The 27,482-nt window shown below is 35.9% G+C and overlaps 1 protein-coding gene across 1 annotated transcript; it reads right to left on the bottom strand.

Moving 5' to 3' along the window:
- Nucleotides 1-4,740: 4,740 nt before the first annotated feature.
- Nucleotides 4,741-27,156, bottom strand: LOC145686020 (succinate dehydrogenase cytochrome b560 subunit, mitochondrial-like). Its single transcript, XM_081758866.1, has 5 exons — nt 27,003-27,156; nt 15,451-15,510; nt 14,609-14,820; nt 9,031-9,173; nt 4,741-5,461 (listed from the first exon to the last, which is right to left on the bottom strand). Exons 1-5 carry the CDS (start codon nt 27,020-27,022, stop codon nt 5,357-5,359), a joined length of 540 nt encoding a protein of 179 aa, XP_081614992.1. The 5' UTR covers nt 27,023-27,156; the 3' UTR covers nt 4,741-5,356.
- Between the last annotated feature and the right edge of the window lie 326 nt (nt 27,157-27,482).

Raw genomic sequence — 27,482 nt, 5'->3', positions numbered from 1 at the left:
AGAGAGCCTAAAGACACACAGGAATGTTGTTGTGTTTGGCGATGAAATCCTGAATCAAATTCTGCAGACACTCTCCTCATGCCCAAATTCTCGTTCAAAATTAAACGTACCGATCCGATTGAATGGTTTCCGCTTGAGTACCGTCAAGCTTTTGGCAAAATTTGATGCAATATCGTTGCTGAAGTTTTCCTGTCATTTTACAAAATAAAATAAAATAAAATCCTACGACCTGTCACTACACGTCTTCACTCGTTAGCCGACTGCCAGCGAATGACGGTTTCTGCGGGCGGGAATGAATTCTCAACTACGCATGAGTGTTCCCTCTACATCTATAATAAAGAAAGTCTTCTGCATTTCATTGGTTTATGCAGGAAAAAAATAAGATTCGATACTTTTTGAACACACCTCGTAATTCACAGATATTGAATTAGATAACTGTAGGTTCTGTCGTTTAAGTACTCATAAAAGAAAGAAATATTGGGTATTCAAGCCAGGAGAGAGAATTGGTCACTCTAATTGATTCGTGACTTCTTCAAATGTTAGGAAATTTCTCATTCAGCCACAGGTGAACCTTCATCGACTAATGACATTATGCACTAGCTTATTGCTACCATAAATTATCAAATTTCTGTCTCTGCAGTGTCACAGGATCCACTTCCTTTTCTAAAAGTTTAACATAGCTATCACCATTAATGTTTGTATCTGAAAAGAAAGGTCCCTTAACCCCATAATAATCCCCTCTCTCTCACCACACACCATCGCTAAATTGGAATTTGAAGCACTTTGACACTCATAACTATGTGAGATGAAATTTGACTTTTCAACCATTTTATTGCGAACTCTAGTCCATATTTATAGCACAATTCATCTTGAATGTCTTAGATGAAAATTAATATCATACAATACACTCTGTAGGTTAGAAAGCTACTTTCCTTTCAACAATCGGATCTGATTAGGAATTTTAAGAATTTGTCAACTCCTCTTTAACACTTTACACCTTATATGGATAAAATGCACATTTGACGTGTTATTCAATAGGCCAGTGAACGCTGTGATCCCGGAGTAAAACATCTGATTTTGGGGTTTGACTCTCAAAGCGGTAAGACGGGCTTTCGATCAACCTGATCTGCGCCTACCTGACTTTCAACGTCTAGATCTCTCTCCTCGCTGAAAAAAAAAATGAAATGAAATCTTTGAGTTTAACGTCCCACGGTTATGCCGGTCAGGCTAAAGGAGACGGTGATTATGAGAAATGAATGAAATGGTGGAATGAAGAAAGTGGGAGGAAACGGGAGGACCCCGAGAAAACCCACGCACACGGTGTTTGTCCACCACAAAGTTCACTTTCTCTCCTCGCTGAATCCAGTAACTTATTCATACTAGAGATCCATTTTCCAGCAACATCTATCATTAAACTTCTACATGTTATTGGTAATGAAATATAAACGGGCACATTTAGTTAGCTTTTCAATACCTATAGACTTCTGTCATCCTAAAAAGGACCATTTCTCCAGCAATGTAGTTAACTTTAAAAAATAAATAATCAAATAAATAAATAAATAAATAAATAATCAAATAAATAAATAAATAAATAAATACTAAATTACACAAAAGTTCATAATGTCGAAAGATATCCCAGAGGCTGTAGTTGCGCTGTGATGTATTTTTGAGATAAATTAACAGTCTGGCCGACAGAACTGAAAATAATTGTGATGGATTATCCCGTTACTATACACTCTAGTTCAACAGTTCTGAACCGATGTCGTGAAATCTTAGAATTTATAAATCATGAAGCATTATTAATTAGCTAAAATCAATTTTGAGACACACTGTAGCAGTCAACATCTCCAGCGGTTTCAACAATGCTCAGTATTACATAGAGTCACTACTTTATATAGCTTCCAAGTGTAATGATGTCGTCATGGGCTTTAAATAAAAGGGTTAGGAACCATTGTTCTAGTTGATGATAATGTGACTCAATCAACATCTGAAGTTCAACTACTCACAAGGGAACCTTCCAAAAATGATAGTTGCAGTGAAAGATGTGGCCTATGCCAATTGAAAGAGCTGTAACAGAGATGTTCATTTCCAAAAAATTAGCTGCCCATAGCAATAGAATCAAGAAATATAGGGGGTGAAAAATTCGGGAAACAGCAAGGTTGGACAAGGGGGGAAAGTGCAAATTCCGCAAAAAAAAAAAAGGGGGGGACACGGCAAAATACAATGCTGACAAGTGATGTATAGAAAGAGGCTTGCCACAATAGGGAACAAATGAGGGCCACCCGTGGGGTTAACAGTGTTGCCAACTGCAATGAAAAGTATGTGTTTTGCAAAGAGCACTACATGAAGTGAGTGCAATATTCAGTATCAGCCTGTCATGTAGAACATAAAATATGGGGTGTATAATCAGCGGTACAATTTAACAAAAGAGAATAGAAAAAAACATAAGCACGAAAAATACGGAAAAGACGGAGTTGGCCATAATGCGCCACATTTGATCACGAGCTGTGCATATTAGGATGAACAAAACAAGAAGCACCGACTATGCAGGAAACCGACGTACCTAGAGTCGAAAAGAAAAACGAGTTCCAAAGTTGGCAACACTGGCCATGAAAATCCAGACAATTCTAATATAGTTAGGCCACTCGCTTCACAAAAAAAAAAGTTCCAGCAACAGGCATTAGTCTTCGGATCGTTTGTACATGCTCGTCCACATTGTACGTGCAATTGTTCGATGAGACAATGGTCCAAACTGAAGATACATTTGCAGTGAGTACAGCGGAATACTGCCAATCCGTCACACATGGTACAATGATCGCCTATGAATGTCTCGAAACAGTACTCTAGAGGTGTCGGAACCTTTGGTGGTCTTTCTATCACATATCCACACCTGTAGAAAGCAAACATAATCAAAGACTTGATCTGCTGTGTGTTGCTGTCTGTAGTACTATCACCGCCTATATGATATATCCAGAGTATCCCACCTAACTCTGCAACTGAAATAATCTCAAAGCGAAAAAATGTGACACATCCAGTTGTGCAGGAATGTCAGCGGGCGACAAACTTCTGTGAGACGCAAGTGCCCCAAGTCCCCCATCATATTGTCCCAGGGGCCAACTTCAAAATTTCAAATAACACCATCGGTCGAGTTATATTTCTTTCGATAAATCTTGGAATATGCAACAACGCATATCAGAAATATTTACTATATGGGATTTCAAAATGGCCGCCAAAAATATCTGCTCGGTGACAAGAACAACGTGATTTTTGGCGGCCATTTTGAAACCGGTGCTTCATATAGCAAATGTTTCTTATAGGCGGTGTTGTATCTATCCAGAAAAATATCATCCGCCCCTGTTCCCATTTGAAATGTTGCGGTTGACCCCTCGAGCCTTATGATGGGGGCCCTGGGGGACTTGCTTCTTACAAAGTTTTCTTGGCCCTCGACATGAGTACATTCCGGTACAATTGGATTTGTGACATCTCTTTTCGCTTCGCAGCAATTTGAGATCACAATGTTCGATGCCATGTTAAGAAACAACATATATTTGTGGCGGCCATTTTGAAAAACATGCTTCATATAGCAAATGATTCCTATAGATATTGTTACACATTCCATGATCTATCGAGAGAGGTACCACTCGGTCCCTGTTGCCATTTGAAAATTTGAAATTGGCTCCTGGGGCCCTATGATGGGGACCCCTGGGGGCACTTGCTTCTCACAGACTTTTATCGCCCCCTGACAGTGGTACATTCCTGCACAACTGGATCCGTCACATTTTTGTTCGTTTCGCAAATCTTTCAGGTCACAAAGTTTGGTGGGACACCCTGTATATTTCCACATACGACCCAACCATGACATAATGTTCACTACTTCTATTATCGGTTGTTGGTTCAACCCAACCATTTCATGTTCCCCGAATTGACATTGCCTCAATCACTCTAGCATTGATGCATTCCGAGTGATGCCTATTGCCGGAATTTTCTTTTCGTGAAGCGAGTGGCCTAACTATATTAGACTTGTCTGGATGTTCATGGCCAGTGTTGCCAACTTTGGAACTCGTTTTTCTTTTCGACTCTAGGTACGTCGGTTTCCTGCATAGTCGGTGCTTCTTGTTTTGTTCATCCTAATATGCACAGCTCGTGATCAAATGTGGCGCATTATGGCCAACTCAGTCTTTTCCGTATTTTTCGTGCTTCTGTATTTTCTATTCTCTTTTCTTAGATTGTACCACTGATTATACACCCCATATCTTATGTTCTACATGACAGGTTGACACTGAATATTGCACTCACTTCATGTAGTGCTCTTTGCAAAACATATACTTTTTATTGTAGTTGGCAACACTGTTAACCCCACGGGTGGCCCTCATTTGTTCCCTATTGTGGCAAGCCTCTTTCTATACATCACTTGTCAGCATTGTATTTTGTCTTGCCCCCCCTTTTTTTGCGGACTTTGCACCTTTCCCCCCTTGTCCACCTTCCTGTTGCCCGAACTTCCACCCCTTATATTTCTTGAACCTATTGCTATGGGCAGCTAATTTTTTGGAAATGAACATCTCTGTTACAGCTCTTTCAATTGGCATAGGCCACATCTTTCACTGCAACTATCATTTTCGGAAGGTTCCCTTGTCAGTTCTGATAGGCTACAAATTATTTGAAGTCCTTTAGGTTAAATTACGCAAGAAAAACAGCATAGAATATATACGTACAGATATATAAGTTATAACAATCCATATATATATATATTAATTATTCAAATGCAGCTTTATTTAAATATTTAAATAACACATCTTTCATACTTATATTTTTTAAAAATACTATTTTTTAACATAAAAATATTAAGTTCACGCTTTTCCTCGTATGTTCACACAACAATTAATTTAGATTCAATCACATAAGTTTGAAAATATCTATAATACATTTCAAAACTCTATGCAATATTTTGAAATTTTTAGTTAGGGAAATAGGTACTTTACGAATATATATACATGCAGAATTTTAGTTAAAATTATCTAATCTGAATCATAACAATCTGCAGATTTCGTGAAAAGAAAATTTCGTAGTCTTGTAGATAATAAACTTTTGTACAAGTATTGTTCAGAAATAACAGAAAAAAAAGAAAAGAAAAGAAAAAACAGCAAAAGAATGAAAGCGGAAAGAAAAGGCAGGTTTCACAGAACAGTTTTAATTTGCACTGAACACATTTCTCTGTAATCAGATCTTTCAAACTCAACGGTTCTGTAAACTCACTAATTACCGAACTGCGACAATTAATAAATACTGTTTCGATTTTCAGTTCAGTGTAGAGTAAAGTTCGGCACTTTATGCTACGTCGTAATCCTTTTAGATTTTCTTACAAAGCAGCCAATGCAACTGCAAGAACAAAACTGCTGGCCAGCATCGCCCAGCCGGTGCGATACAGAACATCAAGCTTCAAGCCAACACCAACGTCCCAACCCTTCAGGAAGAAAAAATATATAATTAGAACAGTGTATGTCACTTATACTAAGTTAATGCCACCTAAAAACAATACAAAAATTTACAAAATGTTCGAAAGTTACTCTGAGGTTCAGATTCCGTTTATTATTATAGTAAAAGATCTATATAGAACATATTACTAGAAAATAGTACCTAGTAAAATACTATTGTTCCTACACAAATACGACCTTTCAATTTCACACACGTTTTATTTTATTTGAAATAACATTTCAAAGGCATTTAACTGCCATTTTCATCGGAGTTACACTAATTTAAAGAGTTGCTCTGTAATAGGTTTCAGTATAATGAGAAACAAATAAAAAAGGCTAATATTCACCGCGCTACTTCTTACATGTAGAAAACTCTATTATTTTTCTGCTGTGAGTATTAGCCTTTTTCTGCTTGTTTCTCATTAAATATCATCACCGCTTGCAATATTGTAATAGGTTTTGGTATAATTTTGTTACATTGTAAAAAATTTTTTTTGAACATGTAACAATTAAATTCAACTTTCAGTTTAATTCAAATTTATAATATTGATAATCTTCTATTATTATTATTATCCTTTCTTTACTTTTTTTTATCGTAATAAAATGTTTAACATTTTACTCATTTTCAAACCTTCTCTATTCAAGGTGTTATTTTTTAATTATATCCCATTACTTAAAAAAAAAAAAAAAAAAAAAAAAAAAACTTTTATATTCATCTATGGCTTTGTCGGGAAATGAAGTGTTATCAAATAAAATTTTATAATTTTCTTCTGGTTTATGTGCTGCCAATGCTGATTCTTCTACTTTATTAGATCAAAAGATCAAATATATTTCAATCAAAAATTTTCTTAGATGCCTTATATTTGGAGAACTACATACAGTGTACCCAAACTTAAACTAGCACTTAACTCAGTACGATGTGTTCATTCCGTACAAAATACGAAAACTAGATTCTGAGGCCGTTCAAAAATTTTGAGGCTCATGATCCAAAAGGAATGAGATTGTAGCCAAGATCGCAATATTTGATACATTATTTTGGATCATTTCTAAAATTCTTGTTCAATCTATATATATTAAATAAAACACGGATGGAATCAAAAGTCTTAACATCTATCAAGTTACAAAAATCTGCGTGAAAATTATGTAGAACATATACATATACACTATTGTATCTGCTTGTTATTTTACTTACTTTGTTGTTTTCTTTTTTCTCACTTGGCTAAATTATCTGATTTAATTAGTTTCCTAATGGATTTCTAGAGCAACTGAAATAGACAGTACTTCCTACATCATGAAAAGAAAGTTAGTCTGAGAATTGTGACTGACTATCCTCTGCATACGTTATTGTACATAAAAGTACGTGCATCACTATTATTTATTACAGACAGATTTCCTGAAGAATTATTACAAACCCTCAGGTTTTTATATAACATTGTGTGTGTATTGTCAGAGATAAGAAACTTACTTCTATAATTTGGGGTCGAAATTAGTAAGGGAGGATAACTCGCTTCAACAATGACTTTCACTAAATATCAACATGAACATCATAGCATTCAGAACAGTATTCGTGTGATATTTTGTTCACTGTTTTGCAGACATTCTAAATGTAATAACTTGATGTACTGCCATTTGAAAGCGAACAGTTGCTACTGATTTCCAACATCCCACTATTTATAATATTGGTTAAAACGCTGGTAAATAGCCTGTCTAGTATTACTATGTAAAATTCTTACTGATCGCTTATCGAATTTACAGAGATTTAACAACTACAAAAAATCAAATTCCTTTTTTTTAGATGTTCTAAACCCATTTTATAGTAGGGAAACATTCTTTCTTAATAATAAGTGCTATAATTTCTTAAAAAGATATACCTGTATCTATATGAAAGAATCAAATTTGATATAAGATACACTACCAATAGATAACAGTACTTATATTCTACGACAGTTACAAGGAGTTAAATACGAGGTCTATTTTCTTTGCAACCTCCGATGAAGAACGGAAACAAAATGTGCACATTAAAACGGTTTTATTTACAAAATATAAGTATAATACAATTACTTTATAACATTGTCACCGTGAAGATTAAGCCATTTCTCACACCGGTGTATCAACTTTCCTATACCATCTGCAAAAGCCGTTGCCGACTGTATGTTCAGTCAGGTGCTCATGATATCTCAAAGCTTCTTATCGGTCGGAATCTTAGTTATCCAACATACACATAGTTTTCTGTATCACGGAGTTCTGTGTCGATCGTGTACAAAGCCGATCTTGAAATTTCTAGAAAGACTACAGACAATTCAGTGGTTTAAACTTCCGTCTCTCGCGAACCATTTGATCCAGTCGCTGGACGAGTTCGTCAATTGCGACAGACTTCGTCACTTGACCACTATCACCAACATCATTCAGCCCTCTCTTAATTTTCTACACCACTTTCACACTATACCTTCACTCGTGAAGTTCTGACCGTGAATACGGCTCACTCTACGATGAATGTGTCCCGCACTATGTTCTGTCTGGACAGAACGAAGACACCTCGTATCTCGCATTTTGCCGGAGAGTCGATCGTGCTGGTCATGTTAACGCACCCACAGATCAGTCCCAACTGATTAATTCACAGTGATACTGGTGGGAATTTGAAGGGAGAAGGTGCATGTCCGCCTCCTACCACCTGGCATGCTTTTTAGCGACCCTAGCGAAGATTTAAAAAAAAAAATATCCCTCGTACTAATCAATAAACTTTTGAGTATCTTGTATTCCATGTATCGACAATTTAAATAGTTTCAATGACAATAAACAGTTTCAAAAACACATTCAATTACTTTTAATTACTGAAGAAAACTGGATAACCTCATAAGAAATATTTCCAAGAAATAAAAGTTTCAGGGAAAGAACACGTTTAGTCCAATTATAACAGCTTCGTCCCTAGGCTTATATACCAAATTGCAGCTTCTGTTAATTTAATACATTTCTAGAAGATACGTTAAAAAAAGTACGCATGCGAAATACATGGCAAATAAATCTTTAAATATTCTGTTTTGAGATAAATACAGTAAATTCATTGGTATCGTTGGGTGGAATTGCTACAATATTACCGAGCTAGACACGGGCTTCCTCCGTTTGCATTAAGTTACCCTGAGTCCTCCTCGGGCTTAGGATTGGAAGTGTTAAAATCATATCATCTCAAGAAAATCAATGAACTCGTTCGATTTTTTTTTTTTTTTTTTTTTTTTTTTTAAATATTTCACAAATACGCTCCGAGGCTAAGGAAGACGATGGTAATAATGAACAAAATGGTGGAATGAAGGAAATGGGAGAAAACAGAAGGATCCCCAGAAAACCCACGCATACAGCGTTTATCCACCACAAAGCACATTTGTCAAGAGTTAGGTTCGAACCAGAGACCTCGTGCACCAAAGGTGTGTGCTCTATCACTGAGCCGCCGCGGCCTCAAAATTCCTCTCATGAAAAAAACTGAAAATTGGACTTGAAACGCTCGTTCGCAGGATCCTTCATTGTGTTAATTTCACATTTGTATCAATATACTAGTAATACTCACCAGATGTCTTAATGCATTGCAGATGTGATAGCTAAATATAAATGAAAGCATGAACTTCAAAGAGTAAATAATTGTCGGCCCAAATTGTAAAGCTTGAAATGACTCCAAATAGTGTGGGAATGTTCCTGGTAGAAGCAAGGCAGCTGTAAATACAGATAATTATTATTACAATATAATTATGTAAGCAATGCACACAATTACAGTTTAATAATGTATAATAATTTAGGTATTTGAGAGCATAGTTTTTAGAAAACAAGCTCTGGGTTTGAGTCTTAACACTGCACGCTCAGAAAAGTCAGCCGACCTGCAAATCACTATGCAGCTTGACATTAACACGAAACAACATGCATTGGTTTTGCTAATCATTTTTGCACAGAGACGTCACACAAATCATGCATACTTCTCAGTATCATGGCCCAACGTTGTGTAAGTTTGAACCCTTTATAATAAAAAAGAAATTTTATTACCAATTCTGAAGATTCAAATCAGACAATTCCCTTATTAGAAAATATTTATGATTGGCTTGTAACTATTCCATCATCAACATTACTATTTATCTGTGACATAATTGGACCATTATTTGCTACTGTAACGATTTTGGCATAATGAAATCCTAACCTTGAACTTCACTTAAACACTGAGCGAGACACCCGCGTTCGATCCCCGGTGGAACTCAAGTGATTCAGATTCCATGTTAAGCTGTAGGTATACGTTTTATATAGCCTCGCTGATGAAAGGGATGCTAAACTCTAATTCATCCATCCACTCACTTAAGCATTCTATTTTTTTCATATTATGTTATTTCGATAATACTAGTCCAGATAAGAATTTCAGATTATCGGCGCGTGATTAAAATAGTGAGTTCCTTACCCATGAATTATTTAAGCACAGACGTAAACAATGCAACGATTGAGACACGGAAGTTCTTCAACCTTTCAAGCGATTTATTGGAGTAAAACTCAGAGTTGTATTTTACTGTTAACAAGTTAATAATGTTTTTTTATTTTATTTTATTTATTCTTTTTACCTAAGGACTGAAAATTTGCAATTATGTGAGTCCACGAATCAATGTCACGAATCCTTAATAATCATGTACCGATGACGATATGCAATCGTCGAAAAGTATACGAAGAAATTAATAAACGTGCGTGCTTAGATGATGTTCTCAGTTAGTGTTTCAGTATTAAATATGCATTTTATGAGCTCATTTAATAATTATCGCACAGTTTCTACAAAAGCAAGAGCTGCTGGAAAAGTTTCCACAAACTACTACTACTAACAGTGCCACTTGTGTTCCGATATTACATAGTACGGAAAAATTGACCTTACTCTGTTTAAATTATCTTTATTTAAGTCTCTTTTTTTCGGCGGATTGAATAAGTACCTCAGAAACCGATGTTTGTAATGCGTCAGCAGCTGTTTCAACGCTGCATAAAGCTAACTACACATCTTATTTTTCTTGTGTGGGAACAAAAGGAAGTCATTAGGCGTTAAATTAGGTGAGTATGGACGATGAGTTGTGGTTGTGGAGAATGACAAGACAATTTGCGTTTGTTTTACACAATTCATTCATAACCTCTGGATAACAAATGGTTGTTTATCACTCAGCATTTACTGTCATTCGATCTTCCTAAGATATGATTGCCACATGTCCGGTGTAACCAAGGAAATAAGCAATCGTTTACTTGGCTGCACTCCTCGAACGAATAAATTTTATGGTTTCAGTTCACTTTGAAACACGCAAACAGTGGGTGGTTGTATATTTTCAAGCTAGTATGAATAGATCCAAGTTTCATCCACTGTATCGACGTAGTATCGACCAAGTTTGACTAATTCAGTTGAATTTTTAGAATTTCTTTATACTAATTGACATGATCATTTTTTTGAATCCCCTCAAGTTGGGTGGGATCCAACAACTTGAAAGTTTCTGCATGTGTAAGTAGTCATGCAAAATCGTATATACTGCTTTCATGACAATGTTTAAGGATGCCTGAATCTCAAGCTATATCATAAAATGATATCTCTCAATCATTTCTCGCACAGCATCAACATTACCGGCAACAACATACGTAGATGGACGACCTTCTCGAAGTTCATCACTGAGAAATGTGCGACCATGCTGGAACTCGGAAAACTAATTTTACATAGTCCTATTAAATGATTCTTCATCACCAAAACCCAAATAAAGTCGCTTGATACATTATTTTGGTGTTAAACGACATTCGAAATCGTAAAAAATCATCGCCCGAAAGTGTTTATGGCAAATTTCAATTGCTCACAAAAAATTATTTCCTCAAACTGCTGTGAAAGATAAGTGAATAAGCTTAAGGAAACAATCAAAGATAATTTAAACATAGAAAGGTCTATTCTTCGGAATTTTGTAATAACAGAACACTAGCGCCAATAAGTAGCAGTTTACAGCAGCCCTCGTATCATTTGATTTCTAGAAATATAAGAACACCAGTGAAAGCTTAGAAAGAAACTGCCCCTAAAAGAAACTTTGGTGACATCGACCAGTACCTCGTAAAGCTTAATCAAGACTAATCTCTACACTTAGGTCAACTTTTAGTTCTAGTATTTGATTTTCTCACAGGCATATTATCTCCTGAAGGTATTGCTCATCATCTTACTCCAAAGATATCTAAAACCTCTAAATTTTATCCCCAAAGTTCACAACGCGGCTACCAGGAAGACACATTGATTCCCGCATTCGTATTCTTACCAAACATATCTCTGCTTTCCTCTACTACCACCTCCCCACGTCTAGGCTTTCACATAGTACCTCAAAGAAACAAATCACTTTCTATCCATTATTCTCTCCATCAACGAATCTCTACCTCAAAATGCTACAACAGTTTCCTTAGACATAACCCCATTATACTCCAATATCCCATTTAACCATGGCCTCGGCGACTTTTCACAATTCCTAAATACATGAACCGAACCTCGAAACCTCAGCACACAATCTTTCATTCAATTTCTTCTAACGAGGAACAACTTCACATATAAAAATAACTAACTTTAAATCAAGGGCACTTAAACGGCCCCTTTATACGCCAACCTATTCATCGGGCGAACCGAACAACAAGTAATTTGATCATTACAACTTCAACCTGGCTTCGATTCCTAATATGGTGCTACGACTAACCAGAACTGACATTATTCTCCAAACAACAAGTGCCCAGTCAAATTCACTTGGTCCTTATCCAACCATACAGCCATCTCCATGGTTCGGACATTAAGAAACTGATGTACGTATCAAATGTTCCCTATTCTACGTCTTAGCCATTTCGTTTCCATTATATAGGATAGACTATTTATCTTGAAACGCCCTACCTTTTAAAATATACAGAAAACAAGCTGAAATTTAGTACAATGGAAATACCAAGAGACAGACATTATTTGACATGCTACACCACCAGACTTAAATACTAAGTATCACATCAAATCACGTAGAAGGTTTTTAATAGATGTCATCATAATGCCGTTTACAAGAAAACTATTGTTGCAATGTTATAGAAGCAAAAATAAATAAATAAATACATTAATAATAATTATATAAATTTTAAAAAATAAAAATTTCCCGTACCTCATTTTAAAAATGAAATATTTCAGTTTAACGTCCCACAATTATGCTAAGGGAGACGAATGATTAAAGCAAGTGAATGATGATGGAAGAATTGATGGAATGACAAGGTGGGAGGAAACGGGAGTGCCCTGAGAAAACCCACGGACACGATGTTGTTCACCACAAACTTACTTAGCTGGGGATTGAACCACGGACCCCACGCACCAGAAACGCTCTACTACTGAGCCACCGTGCCCCCTATCTCATTTTAAGCAGTATAGCAATCTCTACCCATATTATTTATATCTCCGGAACGGTTTGAGGCATCAAATTGGGATAAATGGCATTCTGATTTTAACGTATGCCGTTCGTGATTGGATGTAATACTTATCTAAGCATTTTTTCGAAAGAAAGACTTCTGAAGAAAGTCAAAATTTTCAATCTTTTCTCAAGTTTTTCCTATTTATATTAAATACATAATAAGCACAGTATATTCGAAGATAGGACGGGTCACGGTGGCTCAGTGGTAGAGCGTTCACTTCTGGTGCATGGGATCCTTGGTTCGATCCCAGCTCGCGCCAAGTGAACTTTGTGGTGGACAAACACCGTGTGTGTGGGTTTCGTCGAGGGAACCCGTTTCCTCCTACTTTCTTCAGTCCACCATTTCACTCATTTCTCATCACAACCGTTTCCTTTAGCATAGCCGGCATAACCATGAGAAGTAAAACTCAAGGATTTCATTTTATTTTTATTTGAAGATAGGATATTTCGGGTGTGTATTTACCTCTTTTGTCTAATTTCATTGTAAGGGCCTCCAAAATTGGGATATTTGTAATATTGTTATGTTCTTAGTATGAACAGTGAATAATAAAATGCAGTATTGTTAGGTTTTGTAAATTCGAAATATTTAATAACCTGATGTAGTGCCATTCGAAAAAATACAGCGAGCAACACTTAATCAGGTGATAATTGCAGGGAATGTCAAAGGATTTATTCCTGCAAATATTTGTATATAACTCTTAACCATCAACATTTTGTTTTACGTCTCATTCTCTCCTTTGTTTCTAGCTTGTTCACGAGGAAGGACGAATTAAAATTATCTTTGAAAGAATCCACTTACAGAAACTTTTACTAATGTGAAATAGTTTATCATACAACGCCCATTCCTTTTCAGAGAAAATCAGAAATATTTACAGAATGACCAAAAATATACTGAATTGAAGACATTTTTTATATTTGAAAGTACCTAACAATGTTATTAAAATATTAATTTTGTTGTTATTTTGCATCTTATCAACTTCAGTCTTCCATGATTGGTTAACAAGTTCCACGCACTGTCAAACTGGTATTAATATATTTTTCTTAATCATGTATTCTAAAGTGATGGAGGATAAGTGTTTCCTACTGACAATTATTATGAATTCCCGCACTGTCAGGTAATTTCTTTTCATCTTCACCTTATTACTTGCTTCAATAGCATGCCTTCATCAATCTGATAATCTTCATGGGACGGTTGTCACGTGGGGAGACACAGAACAGATCATCTTTTAAAGTTCAGCATGTTTTCGACTAATAATAGTTCTATTACAGCTAAAAGTGAAACATGGTGCTTTCCACTGTGAAAAACCTGTCATCTATAGAGCAAATCGTGCATTGCAGTTCATGTCATGGATTGTATAACACTCGATATTTGGAATATACGTTGATGTGGCGCTTTATCATTTCGTTCACCTGAATTTGAAAAGCACCCAGGATTACATCAAATGCAAAACAAAAACTTTAATTTACTACTATCTGATATGCTTTAGTACCACTTACTAGCCAAATGATGAGGGGAAAAAAAACTGTGAATTTCATGAACGTTTTAATTACAAATGGGTTAATGTGAATCATATATATTTGGAAAGCAAATTTCCTTACGGAACAACTAACACGAACAAGCAGGATATTATCAATTAATATAACAATGATTTTATGCCGATATGGTTGAGAGATCGAACATCTACTTACAGAATGCTAAACCAGTGGTCATACCAGACATGACCATACCAGTTATACGTTGTGAGATGGACAACATGGATGTCAATTGAGGCTTGTAAATGAGAAGATGCGGTGACATTGGTCGCCCCAATCTTTCATTTTTCTTCTCGAAGTCTTCATCAGTTACTAAACGGCCTTCACATTTTAATGCTGTAGATTTCACATCCCCTGAAGACTTTACTCTGAAATGAAGATATACAATCACAATAAATAAACTTTCATGTTACATTAATTTGAAAAATTACAGCACACATCACGTTTTTGCATTACATGTAGTAAGCTGTAGCATGCGAGGTTTCTTCATCAGGTGGAAGAATGTCTCACGTAAAGTTTAAAAATAGCTTCGATAACAATAGAACTGGTTTTCGAAAGTTAGTTTTGAACAGTCGGTTTCTTTTCATACTTCTTCATGCAATCAATTAGGATACAATGTCCATTACTCTATTAGCAAGGATCTCACTTTCCAATGTTTACTACAGGAAATATTAATTAATAATTTAACTCTGGTCTCTTCTCAAAGCACATTTTCGTGTCATACCTAACGCTCATCGTTTAAACTGTATTAAGAATGCTTCTTTAAAAATAATGACTTCTCTTTACAACTGATTTATTCATTTACTATATGCACATTAATCTAAACAATAACTGACAAATTTCATTTCAGCTCCCAAGTAAAAATCAAAACTATAGATGCATCTCTATTAAAATATTAATTGCTGTTATTAAAAAAAAAAAAAAAAAAAAAAAACTACTTTAAAATTCGATTTAGAACTATATTTGCACATAAAACTACATTTGCTAAGCATACTTACAATGTGGTAGAAAGTCCACAGTAAAGATTACGTGGGAACAGACAGCGTCGTGCGATCAACCTACAAAAGAGTGGAAAGTAAAATTACTATAGATTCCAACCATATAGACCAAAAAATACTTTACTGAACATAGTGTCACTACTTTACGGACCTACTCACCGAACTAAAGTAAAACAGCAGAAGAACATGAATAAAATGGGAAGAAGTCGAGGAAAATCCTAAAATTACCTGCTTATAAACTTACCATCACAAATGAAAAATGAAATGACATCTTTCAGTTTAACGTCTCACGACTATACCCTTTAGGCTAAGGAAGACGATGATTAAAGCGAATGAATGATGATAGTAGAATGAGAAACTGGAGCACCCGGAGTAAACTCACGGACATGATATTGTCCACTACAAAATTACTTGGTCGGGGATCGAACCAGGGACCCCACGCAACTGAGGTAAGCGCCCTACCACTGAGCCACCGTGCCCCCACACCATCACAAATGTCGACGCAGTACCATATACCAGTATCTTATGCATGTCAGTTTTGAAAAAACGCATTTGAAGCTTTTTAATGATACGGGATGTCAAACCGAACATCTTATTCGATGGAAATATTAAGACCAAATTGATTCCATATCAAATCAGCTGAGCTCCAGTACAAACAATTCTTAGTATTTAGTGAATCCTCGTATTCAAGGATAAATTTTTCCATGACTTGAAAACTGTATTTTACAGAACATATAGATAGTGCCCTTAGTCAGCATAAATATATAAATAAACAAATAAAAAACACACCAACTTTTCCATCGTTATATAATTGCCAGTCCTTTGACTGATTATCATCGAAAAATATCGTACGATTTTCTATCTAAAATTAATTCGTTTTATACTACGATCCAGGAAACTGAAAATTACAATCTTGTAGCTATTATGTATCAAATCAACAGATTATATACACACAAAGTTTCATACGATACACAAAATAAAAAAAAAAAAAAAAAAGAACGAAAAAGAAAAAAACCTGCAGTCTTTCCTATGCACTGTTTTTATATGTATCTCATGAGATACATATATGATAGAAGTTTGTCGTATGGTTGCTTTGTGTGTTTAAGCATTTCACAGAAGCGCTTTAGAGCATATTTTCTTAGATTAATCCAAGTAACGAAACAATGCAAATGGGATCAATTACCACCTTTAATATAACAAAACGTATCAGTTGATGCATATAATAGATTCTTATTCAATACATGCTATATTCAGCAGTGCAAAGTGAATTGAACACTATGCATTCTTAGTGTGGGAATACACATTCCCACTGATTATGACAGTTCTAAATTTAAAGTTCAATTAAACCGTTAAATACCTATAAAGTAAAGTAAAGCAACTTTTTCCCTCCCATTTCGTTTAATTGCTTTTGGTGATTAAGTTACAGAAATAAAACTATCGAGTGATAAAACCGAGTTCTATTTGTTGTGGAGTGAAAGTAAGTTGCATTTTTACAAGTCTTCAAGAACAAAACGAAGTACGTTCATTTCACACGCATCTTGTTTGTTCTTCCTCATAGATCCTGTTCTATAAATAATAAAACAATGGAACAATAATCTAATTGTTCATATGAGCAGTGTTTCGTCCAGGCATAAAAATTTCTGGGGTCCCCTAGGACTGACTACACCTTTGAGTTTCGTTTCACAGTATGAAACGACAACAGACTTTCAAAACTATGGGAATTCAACACTCAATCTTGAAGTATACATCTATATCTACTGGTTGCAATAGACAATTAAAATAATCAATGACAGAATCTGTTCCTTGGACGGTGAATCTATATTAAAAAGCTATTACTTGCTATGCCTTACTGCTTCTGTTCTATGGCATCGGAAATCGTTAATCTGTACAACTTCCGGAATGAATGGACGGTTAAGTGAGGAAAATCTTGGGAAGCTAAACTGATTGCAAAAAACTGCATCTCGATATCTCGTACTGCTTTTGCTCTACAAAAAAGTATTGAAATCGATAGTAGTAGTAAATTTCAACCCTTCCGGTTTTGATAGAGTGTTGCGGGTTGTGATGGTATGTACTCTTTAGACACTGAATCGCCTGCAGAAAACAGCTTGTCGTTGTATGTTACCATTTTTTGTTTTCTGCCGATAAATGTTCAAACCGAAAATGGTTAATTTGAACAACTTCCAGATTCAATAGAGTGTTAAGGGAGGAAACTGAACCTACTCTTGAGATGCTGAATCGATTGCAGAAAACCGCTTCTCGATACCTCTTACCGCTCTTGGTCTATGAAAATCAGTATTGAAACTGGAAGTAGTAGTAAATTTAAACCACTTCCGGTTTTGATAGTGTGATGCTGGATGTGACGATATGCTCTCTTTAGACACTGAATCGATTGCAGAAAACCGCTATGACCAGTTTCTTCAATGGTGATTTGTTGAAACCAGAAATGTCTAATTTGAACCACTTCCGGTTTTGACAGATAGATAGATAGATAGTGATGAAGTGGGACAGAAAACCGCATCTTGATATCTCTTACCGATTTTGCTCTGTGGAATTAAAACCACTTCTGGTTTTGGTCGAGTTTTATGGATAGACATGGTACGTTGCCTTCAGACGCTGAATAGGCTGCAAAAAGCAGCATCTCGAAATCTCTTACCGTTTTTGCTCTGATACCTGTCGATAGACAAATGGGCGGACTGACAAACCGTTCTATAAGACTTCTGACACTTATGCACAGCATAACTTGGAAGTCTAATAGAATTGCAATTATATGTAATACGTCACTCATGTGTAGGATTCGTCCTTTAGGAAGTATATCCCACTGAAGTATTGTGGCTCGCTACAACGATTTTTATGTTTCAAGAATTTTACTTCAGTGACAGTGCCAAACTAAGTTATGAACAAAATGATTATATCTAATTGTGAAATTCGCCAAGAAGAAGAAATCCCGTGAGGACAGAATAATTTCTGCGTTTGATAGTGCTCGACCTCGTTTGACTATATTTGTATATGAATCGTAGAGCTGCCAGGCGGAGGGTAAGACTAGGAGATGACGCTAGAAGATAAGAAATGCCACGCTTAGCTGTTAAAATTTGTTGGAATGCGAAACGAACTGAATCCAATACATTCCGCAAGTGAAGTTGTGATGAATGATTTATATCCAGAAAAGAAGGATGTAGAATTTAAATACCTGTTTCCTATTCTTATTATTAAAATCTATTTGGACAAGTGGTGGTTGTTATAATACCACATTTTCATGCAGTAGGGAAAGGACGAATGGTTCATCTATTTCTGCAATGCACTCCTTGCCTCACTAGAAGAGAATGGAATATACATTGTATTGGAAGCAACAATGAGAAGTGAAGAGACAAACAAGACTTATAAGATCGTTCGAGCCGTATCTGCTGAGGAGAAACCCAAAGAAAACACGTCCAGATGACCTAATGCGGGATCCCTGAATTCAATTAGAACGCTGACTGCTCACCTAATCCTTCTGGTAAAGAGTATTTGAAACAAGCAATGACACGTAGTGAATATTTTATCGAGGTGTCTGTTTTATCATGGGAAAACAGCTCAATTGTTTGAAATTATTTTTTTGAATATAGTTAACAGTTGACTCGGGCCGGGTTTTATGTCGCTTTTACTAAAATGCATATTATAAGGGGGAGAGGGGTTAACAGTACGTCAAAATACAGTATTTCATGAGGTTTTTAAGTTAAGGATATCAAATTTGGTATAGGAGCCGTGGTAACTCAGTGACAGAGTTCATCTCTGGTGCGTGGGGTCTCTGGTTCAATCTCAGCTCTCGCCAAGTGGCCTTTGTGATTTGGACAAATATCTTGCTCTTGACTGACACGTGAATCAATGTGTGGTAGTGTCATACTGAAGCCCGATGGCAGAACTTTCTTTGTCTTTCTGCGATGAGCTTTTGTAAGTCAAAAGTTTTGTGCAGGAATTGTGCAACAATTTTCTGCAGAAGAAACACTTGTGATTGTTAAAAATAACGATTTACGCGACATAAAAAACAGTTCAAACCATATTTATGCGAGTCGTCCGTGCATTTAAGACATCTACACAGAGCAGGCACGTATTTATATTTTCCTGGTGGCTATTCTTTTCCTCCGGCAATTTTTCTGCACAGGCGCGGCAAATTTTCTGCGATCACATCGCAGGTCGCGGCATGTTCTGCTATGGGGTACAGAAGAATGGCTGTTATACGTTTCTTTTGCATTCCTTCTTTCTTTTTCTAAGTTTGAGTAATACAAGAGGGGGCGTTTAACTGAAACTAGGGTGAATTGACCAGTAAATGACCAGGTACCAATGAATGATCGAAAGCATGAAAATTACAGAAAAATAAGGTTTAATGAATGTATCAAATCTCAACCAACATTGCATTCTGTTGCGTCAACATATAGAAGCAAGACACGCTCTTATTGGCTTTACCAGTCATATGTGTATGAGTGAAAGATGGCGGACAAAAAGTGATGTTTACATCAGCTCCTGTTATAACTATGTTGCTACTAATGGACGTAAAATAACTGGCATAATACAATGTACTAATAAGCAGGGTTGGCAAAAACCATGGTTTTTATTGAAAAAAAAAACGTTTTTTTTTTTTGTTTAAACCAGGTTTTTTTGGTTTAAACCAGGTTTGTTTGATTTAAATAATTTGCTCTATATATTCATATCATATATGGACAGAAATAAGTTTGTTTCGCCTTGATGTTATTATGCAACAGCCGGGTTATGCTGGAAGGGGTCACATAAGCTTAAAGCGGAATAAAAACTGTTTCTCGAGTTACATCCGAGAGAAATTGTCCTCCATTTGAACTCGGAACCAGGACTAATTGGCCACAAATGCGATACGTCTGCCGACTCACTCACCAAGGAATCCTGATAAAAATACGTTGTACTGATCTTTACATGCTTCTTAATATAGCTCTCAAAAGTCATTTCAGAAGGACAAAAAGATAAACAGTTGCACAAGTGAAACCATTATACTGAATTACATATGGACAATTTCAAAGTACTACGGAGTACAGAAGAACTAATTTAATTCAAGTTAGTTAACAACGACTTTTATTGGTTCAAATTAAAGAAATACAACGACTTAATTTGCATATCACAAAGATACGAATTATTTGAGCCCACTTTGGCTCAGACTAATTTATACATAAATAGATATCGAAGATACTTCTCATTTCACTAAATGCCTCTCGCGGGATCTGTATGACCCTCCCCCCCCACACACACACAAAGTACGGCATTTCGATGTATTTTATCAATAGTAAACATTGAAACAAAACAATATTTAGAATGTTTCTTTGATTGCAATTACATAACAATAATAACTACACAAAAAATCACAAAACAAACATTTATAAACTTACATAAAAAAAGTTGCTTTTGTAGTATAATCTTTTAGAGTAATGAATGGGGAATTTAGGTCTGAATATAATACGAATAATATACGGGAGTGAAACGTGATAACCCACAAATGTGTGTTCATCAAGATTTTACAAACACTTACACTTTTACGAACATTTTCGTTTTTTGGTTTAAACCACCTTGGTTTAAACCAGCCAACCCTGCTAATAAGTAATTCCTTTTATTGCTGCAATGGTTAGTAATACTGTTTCTGACAAACTTAAGCTTTAAAGATCATATATTTTCGCGGTTCAAACGATCAATCACTGCGATTTTCAAGCTGTGTGTACCGAAGTATCCGCACGTGTACTCTGGGTACCGTGGGAGTTTTAATGAAACTATTTTAATTATTGGAATCTGAATTATTGTTCCCAGAATTGATGAAATTAGAACGTTCTTATCTGGCATGTTTTGATAGATGCTGAAATGCTGAGAATAAGAAAACTGAAAATGCAATTTTATTAATGAAAGGGTTTTGTACAACATGGAAAAAATATCATCATATGGAACAGCCACAAGAAGCTGGTGATGCAGATCTGAATAAGGATGTTAGTATAGGTGTTGTTCATAAGCAGAACCTGAGTCAAGACATTCTAGCAATAAAGAGACGGGAATCAGCTCCCAAAGTTCATTCAAATAGATTCTTACCACCCTGTATATATACCATGCCTTCTAACCCAGTATTATTTGGCTGCTTTTGCTCTCTCAGACTGTCGTGTTTCTCGGTGGGTCACGAAGCTAACTCCTTGGTGCAAGTATACTTACTAGAGATGAAAATCAACTAATGCAACTGAAAGGACCTTCCTGCCGCAGAGTTGGTCGAGTATTTTCACGCTTAAAAACGTTAAAATTGACACAATTTTGGATATATATATATATATATATATTTTTTTTTTTGGGGGGGGGGGAGAATTTTTTGTTTGTTCAGGTAAGGTACCTTATTACTCACCTTCACGGTTTGTAGACATCAGCTGTCTCGCTTTTTCTTCCGTATTTTTTGTTTGTTTAGGTTAGGTTAACTTGTATATACCTTCACTTAGTAATTACATTTCCGTAACATCAACTCATTATCCCTGTAAATATTTTTATTTTTTTATTTACTTACTTATATTTTACCTGATTTTGGCGTTTCAAATCCAAAAATTTACCTTTTCCAAATTTCGTCATTTGTTAGGAAATTAACTGTCACTACCTTAGAAAGTGTTTCTCATGTATTCCTTGGTGCATATTCACTTTAAGAGGACTTCATCGTTTTCCGTGCAAATAACGCGTCGGGAAATGTGTGGCCTAGGGGGGGGTAGGCAAGTGAATGCGGGTTAGAGCCCTGCAGGACACGTTGTTTTCTGTCTTTGATAGTGATGGCCCCCTATTACTAAAAAGTTAAAAATATGTCATAAAAACTAGACTAAAAAAACACAAATCAACAAATTGCTAGACTACCACTAAAAAGTAAGAGCGCTATCTTACCAAACCAGGGTGGGAGCGCAGCAGTGTGACCGAGGGTTGGAAAAGTGTCTGTAGGAAAAAGGCACATCAGGGATGGTGAGTTTGCGCGTACACGAGGATGTCGCTAAGAGCACTACGTTACGTTAGGTTAGTTTCTTAACATATTCACCGCGATTACTTACCGCTATAGGGTCATTTCATGTGAAACCAACAAATTAAACAGGGATTTCTGACCCGACCATCTTAGATTTTTACCAAATTTTAGTATTTCGTAGGGATGGTCGAGATATGGAATTGTGCAAAATTGTAGCTCCCTGTATGGCGAAGTTTCTGAATTATAGGGGCTCAAAAATACGAAAAAATCTCCCACTTTGGTACATACACGAAACTTTCGGACAACACTGCTCTTGATCTAATTGGCGTAGAGAACTGATTCTTGTTTTGTTTGAAAGAGCATAAAATAAGCTTTCCTATGATATATCGCATGCCTAGTTTTGAAAGAATATCTACTTAAGGTCACCCAGTGTGACATTTTAACCTTGAACTTTTGAGGATGCATATCTTCGATTTTTCTAAAACTCGCATATAATTTACACACAAGTTTACTCTATAACATAACGGAAATAGAAGTTGGGACAGTAATGAAAACTTTCAATAAAATTGTTTTTTTAGTAATAATTTGTTTGTACCAGACAGAGTTTTAATGTATAAAGCAATTTGCAATACTGCATTTAATTTACTGATAATAAAAAAGCGACAGCTATCGTGTCAAAACTGGAAAAGATTTTTTTTAAAATAATGTACCACGAAAACCACATGAGTGACGCTTCCGCTTCGTATTCCTTATTAGTGGCATATTTTAAGTTCATGTGTTTTATATTTTGCCTTGCCCAATCACAAAATTGTTTTGTTGTTATTATCTGATCACTATAAGGTCTTTTCAAACTTGCACTTGCAGCAAGTCTCTTTGAAGTTTCCCCGAGTCCATCACACGTACTTTTTCCATGCGCGGCGGGAAAAAAAAAAGTACAGAAATATCACTTTAATGTATCTAATATTGATGAAGTTCTTGTGATTTTTGTAATGAGCTGTTGCTCCATCGGAGAAAGAAAAATTTTATTAAATTTTCAGAACCGAATTTATCTCTTAGAAAGGTAAATATTTTCTGCAATAGGTGCACTAAAATTGTATCATGTTTGAGACAGTCATATCTGACGATCACATTGTCAGTTATAACTGTAGACGTTTGAGGATTTCTGGAGTAAATGCAAAAAATAGCTGCTTGACCGTTATTCCAGTGGAAACCTTGTGATGCTTCTACGAAAACGAACGAATAATTTTCTGCGAAATCGGAAAGAACAATGGACTGTTTATCAAGAAGTTTTTCTTTTAGATCCTTAAGATATGAAGATTGTTGATGAGTAAGTTCTTTTGCTATACGAGCCATGTAGTTAGTGCCAGTGAAATTCTTGCTGATGTTTTCTGACAGGTCAACTTTTTGGAAGTACAGTTAGGAATTTTACTTGCACATTTCTATCCGATGTTCGAATTTTTTTCTTTCAACTGCGTTATAATTTCACTTTCTGCTGCATTTTGCTTCCCATACTCTGTAGAAATGTAATAATTTTGTAATCTTTTGGGCTGCGGTTCAGAGATTCTAACTCACTGCTCAATATCACTATTTCCAGCATCGGTGCTGCTAATCATCACACTCTGTTATTACAGGATTTGCACCCGCATCACAAGGTGTTGCTAAATTCTTACGACAGGAATCACAAATTTTAAATCCATCTTTTAGCGATGAACACTTTGAAATCATCTAAGGCAACATATTTCTCAAATTTCTTTTGACATTCCCATGTCCTTCTATATTAAATGCATTGCAGCAAACTGTCTTCTTGAATCTTGATGACATTATTCTGATATAACAATTCGTTAAATAAGACTGACTATTGTAAAAATGACTAAACAGAAACCACAATCAAGCTTCTGTTTTCAAGTACAAAGTCAGCACCAGCACATAAACAGCTCAATCGTACATTTGAACGTGTGGACTCAGTCCTCTATCAACACATTCCTCTAACGTATCCACACCTCTCAATCTTCCAAACCTTTCTGTAGCAGATGACTGCGCAATCTATCATGCTGTTGTGCAATGCTACAGTGTTGCAAACTGCTTTATACATTAAAACTCTCTCTGGTACAAACAAATTTAGAAAAATTGAAGATATGCATCCTCAAAAGTTCAAGGTCAAAAGGTCACACTGGGTGACCTTAAATAGATATTGTTCCAAAACTAGGCATGCGATATATCGTTGGAAAGCTTATTTTATGCTCTTTCAAACAAAACAAGAATCAGCTCTCTACGCCAATTAGATCAAGAGCAGTGTTGCCCGAAAGTTTCGTGTATGTCCCAAAGTGGGCGATTTTTTCGTATTTTTAAGCCCCCATAATTCAGAAACTTCGTCACACAGGAAGCTACAACTTTGCACAATTCCATATCTCGACAATCCCTACGAAATACTAAAATTTGGTAAAAATCTAAGATGGTCGGGTTGTGGACTTTGCTGATTTCACATGGAATGACCCTATAGTTTGTATAATTTTGACACTGCCTTCGGGAAACTATAAACAATTGATCGTTTATGGTAGAGGACTTGAATAAGTACCCTGATAAATAACCTTCCATGTGATTACTTTTTTTACGCAATCAATACATTTGAATATATAACTGTTCCTTCATTGTTTATTTTCAATGTCTTCCTTCATTTGCTCTACTTTCTGTCTGTCCCGCTCCCCGAAACGTAATAACTTTTTTCTTTACCAATACAGCCCATGTTATTATAAAACTCAAAATGATATATCCGTCACATCGAGTTGCCATCATTAAATATGAGGAACTAACTTCCTCATTATACCCTAATATCTTATCTCAGCATGTTTCCTCTCAAACTACTACCAGCAACAAGCAGCTTTCCACCTATGAATACCACATTAAATTTGTTTAGTTAACTTCACGAAAAATAATAACAAAAATAACGAACTCACAATTTCTCCCTTGTTCACCAGTATAGCTAGCCACAGTCGGTGACGTGCCTGCTCCCGTCGGATGTACCACCCTCGCTGCCGCTCGGATCCCCCTAATGTTCTCATCTGATTCGGGTAGATATCATTCCTGCTTTTCACTGGCCACCTAGCACATGTTGGGTTTTGCTCTAATTTTTATGGGGTAATAGTATACATGAGAACCCCCTGATCTGCGTTTCTTCTGTGTTCTATTACCACTTCTACATGAAATACCATAAATTTTCTACGTAGTGCAATAGTAAGAAGTATCCATGTGCACAAGACATGCGATATGCGTTAAATCCCCCCCCCCCCCACACACATAGTCATAGATAAAGTACAAGTGCACTACACATGCAGATATAAAGTACAGGTACGTTCTTTTTTATTTTCGTATCAGTCGATAAGTAAATAAAAGTCGCTTTGTTACCCCCTTTGTAAGTTCGTACATACTCAATGAAAAATCCCTAAAAGTATGAGCGTCCTGCTCCTTCGGGAACTGATGCAGCTTCATATATACTATATCCTTTTAGGGCAGTATTTGCAAGCAATCAGTACAATGGTATGTGTAAAAGCAAAAGGGCTCAATTTTAAAAGAACTAATAACAAAGTAAATAATTTCTACAAAAAAAAAAAAAAAAAATGTAAATCTCGGTGCTGATGTAGTTTTGACAGATTTACAAGAGAAATTGAATACTTTGTATGAAAAGATATACTTATAACGAACATATTTCTGCAAGTGACAAAATTTTATACAAAGTAATACAGCCGTATTTCAGGTTTACAAGTGTAAAATCATTACAAATGCTTTATGGTGGATAAAATACGTGAGTGCCTACGAAAGATGACTCTATTAGACGTTATTTTCCGCCGGCGGTGTATTTCTGCATAGTATACAGAAGCTGTATTTTATGTTTACAAGTGGAACGTTACTAGTGCAAAGCCACGGCATGTGCTATTGAAACTCGCATATTTGCCGAAATCCACTTCTTTCTCAATGTCCTCACTTACGCGCCTGCTCCCTTCTGACGCACCTCCGCGTTGCCCCCACAGGTCCACCAGCTTTGCCCTACTCAGACTCGGATAGATAGCATTCGTGCTTTTTAGTGGCCACCTAGTACCACAGCTTGGTTTGTGCTTTTGCACTGTAGTTCTTATACCGTATTTATACGCGAATCGAAAAAGAATTGTATTTTTTCAATAATTATCTCTGGTGGACCCCTTGAATTTTATCTATGCCGTCAGATATTTTCATGTCGCTCAGCGCAAATCTTTTAGGAGACAATAGGAAGTAAATTAGTGAAAGAATTACAATTTATTAACAATTACTTCTGGTAGTGAGCCAAAACTACACCTGCACGTAAATTTCTATGATATTCTTGTCTTTTGAGCTTGATTTCAGTTTAACGTCTCTCTAAGCAATGACACTATGAGACGTGGTCCTACAGCTTAACGTGGGATCCGAACGACATGCGCTCTCGCCGGGAATCGAATCCAGATCTCATAGTCTACAAGATTACTTTGATACAGGAAATATCAACATTAACATATTCTTATACGTTGCAATTTCTTAATAGTTAAAATATACATCTTATTTGAATTAACTTGTCACATACCTCCCACTTAGAGCCAACATATTGAAAGTACTTCACACGTACGTCCTACACCAACTTCTCTCAGATGTCGATCTTATTTTGTTACGTAAAGTTAAGAGGAGGATAGCAACTAGATTAACCAAAAATAATTCAAATGAAGAAGAAGAGGACGAGAGAAAGTGAGCGTTGTTATTGTTGTTGTAGATAGCGTCAATAAACTGGCAAAATTTAACATTACCACTGTCTTGTATAAAACTTATCGGCAATTTACAAAATTAATTAAACGTGTAAAATTTAAAGAAGTGCTGTGGAATTTTTGTGACATTTGTGGTTTTCGGTTTTTTGAGAAAACCGGTTTTCTGGAAACCGAAAACCGCAAAACGGTTTTCTAAACCGAAACCGCAAAACGGTTTTCAAAATCGAAACCGAAAAAGCGGTTTTCAAAACCAAAATCGAAAAAACGGTTTTCAAAACCGAAATCGTAAAAACGGTTTTCAAAAC

Source organism: Thermobia domestica, chromosome 5, assembly GCF_964235325.1.
Source record: "Thermobia domestica chromosome 5, izTheDome1.hap1.1, whole genome shotgun sequence".
NCBI classification, from domain to species: domain Eukaryota; kingdom Metazoa; phylum Arthropoda; class Insecta; order Zygentoma; family Lepismatidae; genus Thermobia; species Thermobia domestica.
Note: the sequence above shows the minus strand (reverse complement) of the source record. Positions and strands in the feature narration are given on the sequence as shown.

Bases quoted from the DNA above. Each gene is read 5' to 3' on its own strand.
- LOC145686020 (XM_081758866.1), bottom strand. From the start codon at position 27,022: ATGTTGGCTCTAAGTGGGAG. The intron at 14,821-15,450 runs GTAAGTATGCTT...TCTTCATTTCAG, and splicing joins TGTGGACTTTCTACCACATT to AGTAAAGTCTTCAGGGGATG. The intron at 5,462-9,030 runs GTGAGTATTACT...TTCTTCCTGAAG, and splicing joins GCAATGCATTAAGACATCTG to GGTTGGGACGTTGGTGTTGG.